This window comes from Rutidosis leptorrhynchoides, chromosome 1 (assembly GCF_046630445.1).
Source record: "Rutidosis leptorrhynchoides isolate AG116_Rl617_1_P2 chromosome 1, CSIRO_AGI_Rlap_v1, whole genome shotgun sequence".
NCBI lineage: Eukaryota > Viridiplantae > Streptophyta > Magnoliopsida > Asterales > Asteraceae > Rutidosis > Rutidosis leptorrhynchoides.
Window position 1 is genome coordinate 556,977,013 of NC_092333.1, and position 2,196 is coordinate 556,979,208.

The 2,196-nt window shown below is 28.2% G+C and overlaps 1 protein-coding gene across 1 annotated transcript; it reads right to left on the minus strand.

Moving 5' to 3' along the window:
- LOC139880311 (uncharacterized) lies at positions 1-755 on the minus strand. The gene is made up of 2 exons (XM_071865473.1): positions 528-755; positions 1-358 (listed from the first exon to the last, which is right to left on the minus strand). The coding sequence occupies exons 1-2, from the start codon at positions 629-631 to the stop codon at positions 130-132; spliced, it is 333 nt and encodes a 110-aa protein (XP_071721574.1). The 5' UTR covers positions 632-755; the 3' UTR covers positions 1-129.
- Between the last annotated feature and the right edge of the window lie 1,441 nt (positions 756-2,196).

Here is a 2,196-nt window from a genome sequence, read left to right on the forward strand (position 1 = left end):
ATTTGGATTAATTACAAACTGACAACTAGATTTTAGATTATATTTTATTATATACACACATAATAATAGGAACAGGAAAGGAATTCTTTAATAAATAATCAAATAATAAAAATATTACTATTATTATGATCAAGAAGAAGAAGAAGATGATGACTCAAACTTGTAGTGTTTATCAACGGCAACCGAAACATCCCAAGTGCAACTCAATCCTTCCGGTAATATAACCAAGTCGCCGGCACCAAACTCCGATATCATTTCCGACGAGTTTTTCCGGTAGACTTTCACTTTCCCCCTTAGTAAATAACATGTCTCTTGTGCATCAAATTTCAGCTGGTACTTTCCAGGTGAACATCCCCACCTTCAAAAAAAAATATTATTTATTAATTAATTACTCCGTAACATAATTTATTAGGATGTATGCAAGACACATCTTGTTACATATTATGTCAAGATACATCTTGTGGTGAGTGCAAGTTTACATGCATAAAGTACAAGTAGTGAAAGACAGAAAGAGATAGAAAGATTACTTGGGCCAAGATTTGATGCCGAGTTCAGAAAGATGAGATTCAGAAGGGTTTTTGTGAACAATTATGTTTAAATTTGATGATGAAGAAGAAGACTCTCCAGACATTATTGATTAAGATTATTATGTTAATTATATATATCTACGCTATAGAGCACTGAAGCACCACACAGTTTTTTCTTGATCACTATGAGTTTTCACTCTACGTGTGTGTATGTGTATACACTTATGTGTGAATATATCTACATATATGTCTAGAGAAAATGGGTGTGACTGTGTGTGTATATAACTATACAGTGAGTTAATTAATGTCATTATCTATACAGTGGTGTAACTTTTAGTATTTATTTTATTTATTCTTTAATGTTAGTGTGACCTACTCGTAAGTTTTAGTAGTACCCCGAATTTATTTTCTACACAATGGTGTGGTTTATGTTTTTCTTCGAATAGTTATAATTTTCTATCTTAATATTATGATATTCTTTGCATCTTATTTTAAATGTCCAATCATAGTATTATTATTTTTGAAAAAAATACTATATTACTTATAAAAAATTAAGTATTACATATAAAAAATTGATTTTCATTTTTCAATTTCAAAAAGAGGAAAGAAAGATAGATAGATAATAATTAATTGAACCGTATATACTTTTTTTTGTACATATATTTAGTTTGATTTTTTTTTCATGACTTGTTATTATATTTATAATTTAACTTAATGTTTATAATCATTGGTCTCTTTTATTTAAAAAAATGTTCATTTTATATTTATTTATTTCTTCATAAAGAGATGGTTATTGTATTTTAATATTAATTGTGATTGTGATGATGTTATAACGTGTGATGAGGTGTTTTGTGAGGTATATTATTAATGTGCTAATTGTGATGGCGTGATGGAATTTATAATGGTGATAGAATAACGAAATGTGATAAAGGTATGAGTCCCATTTTTTTAAATATGTGAATAGGGTTTTTATTATATTATCATATTATCTAATAGACAAAAGTTATGAATAGTAATTAGAGGCATTTTCGTCCTTTCACCTTTTTTTTAACTTTTAACTAAATTTCATTACACCAATAAAGCCCCCACACTTTTTTCACAAATTTAAATCGACCCCTCAAACAGGGGGTAAAATGTCAAATAACTATTTTTCATAAAAAAAATCTTAAATAAACTCCACCCAAATATTCAACGGGCCATATCGTCTTGCTCGCAACGAGTTAAAATTTTCCGACACCTATCGTTAAACTCGAAATAATTTTAGGAACACAATGTCACTAACTATAAGCAAAACGGACGTTTTTAAAAAAAAGTTAAATATTTGGGGTACTTTTCATACACGTTGATTTTGCGTTAAATTTTTAAAAGCCGACAATTTCATAGCGAAACGCGGAGATGCACATATATTGTTAATTTAAAATAACATTTAAATCTTTCACGGGTTATACCTTTTAGTTCGACTCGAGTTGCGCTTTAACGACATTATCGTTAGTCACGAAATAATTTTACAAACTAAACGCAATAAAATACATTGAAAATTGAAAAACGAGGGTTCGAAAACTAGTTTTGTTTAAAGTAAATGATCCAAAATTTAATATTGATTTATATTATATTATATTATATATGTTTCACGTTCAAATAATTACCCGTGATTCAATAACCTTGGGTT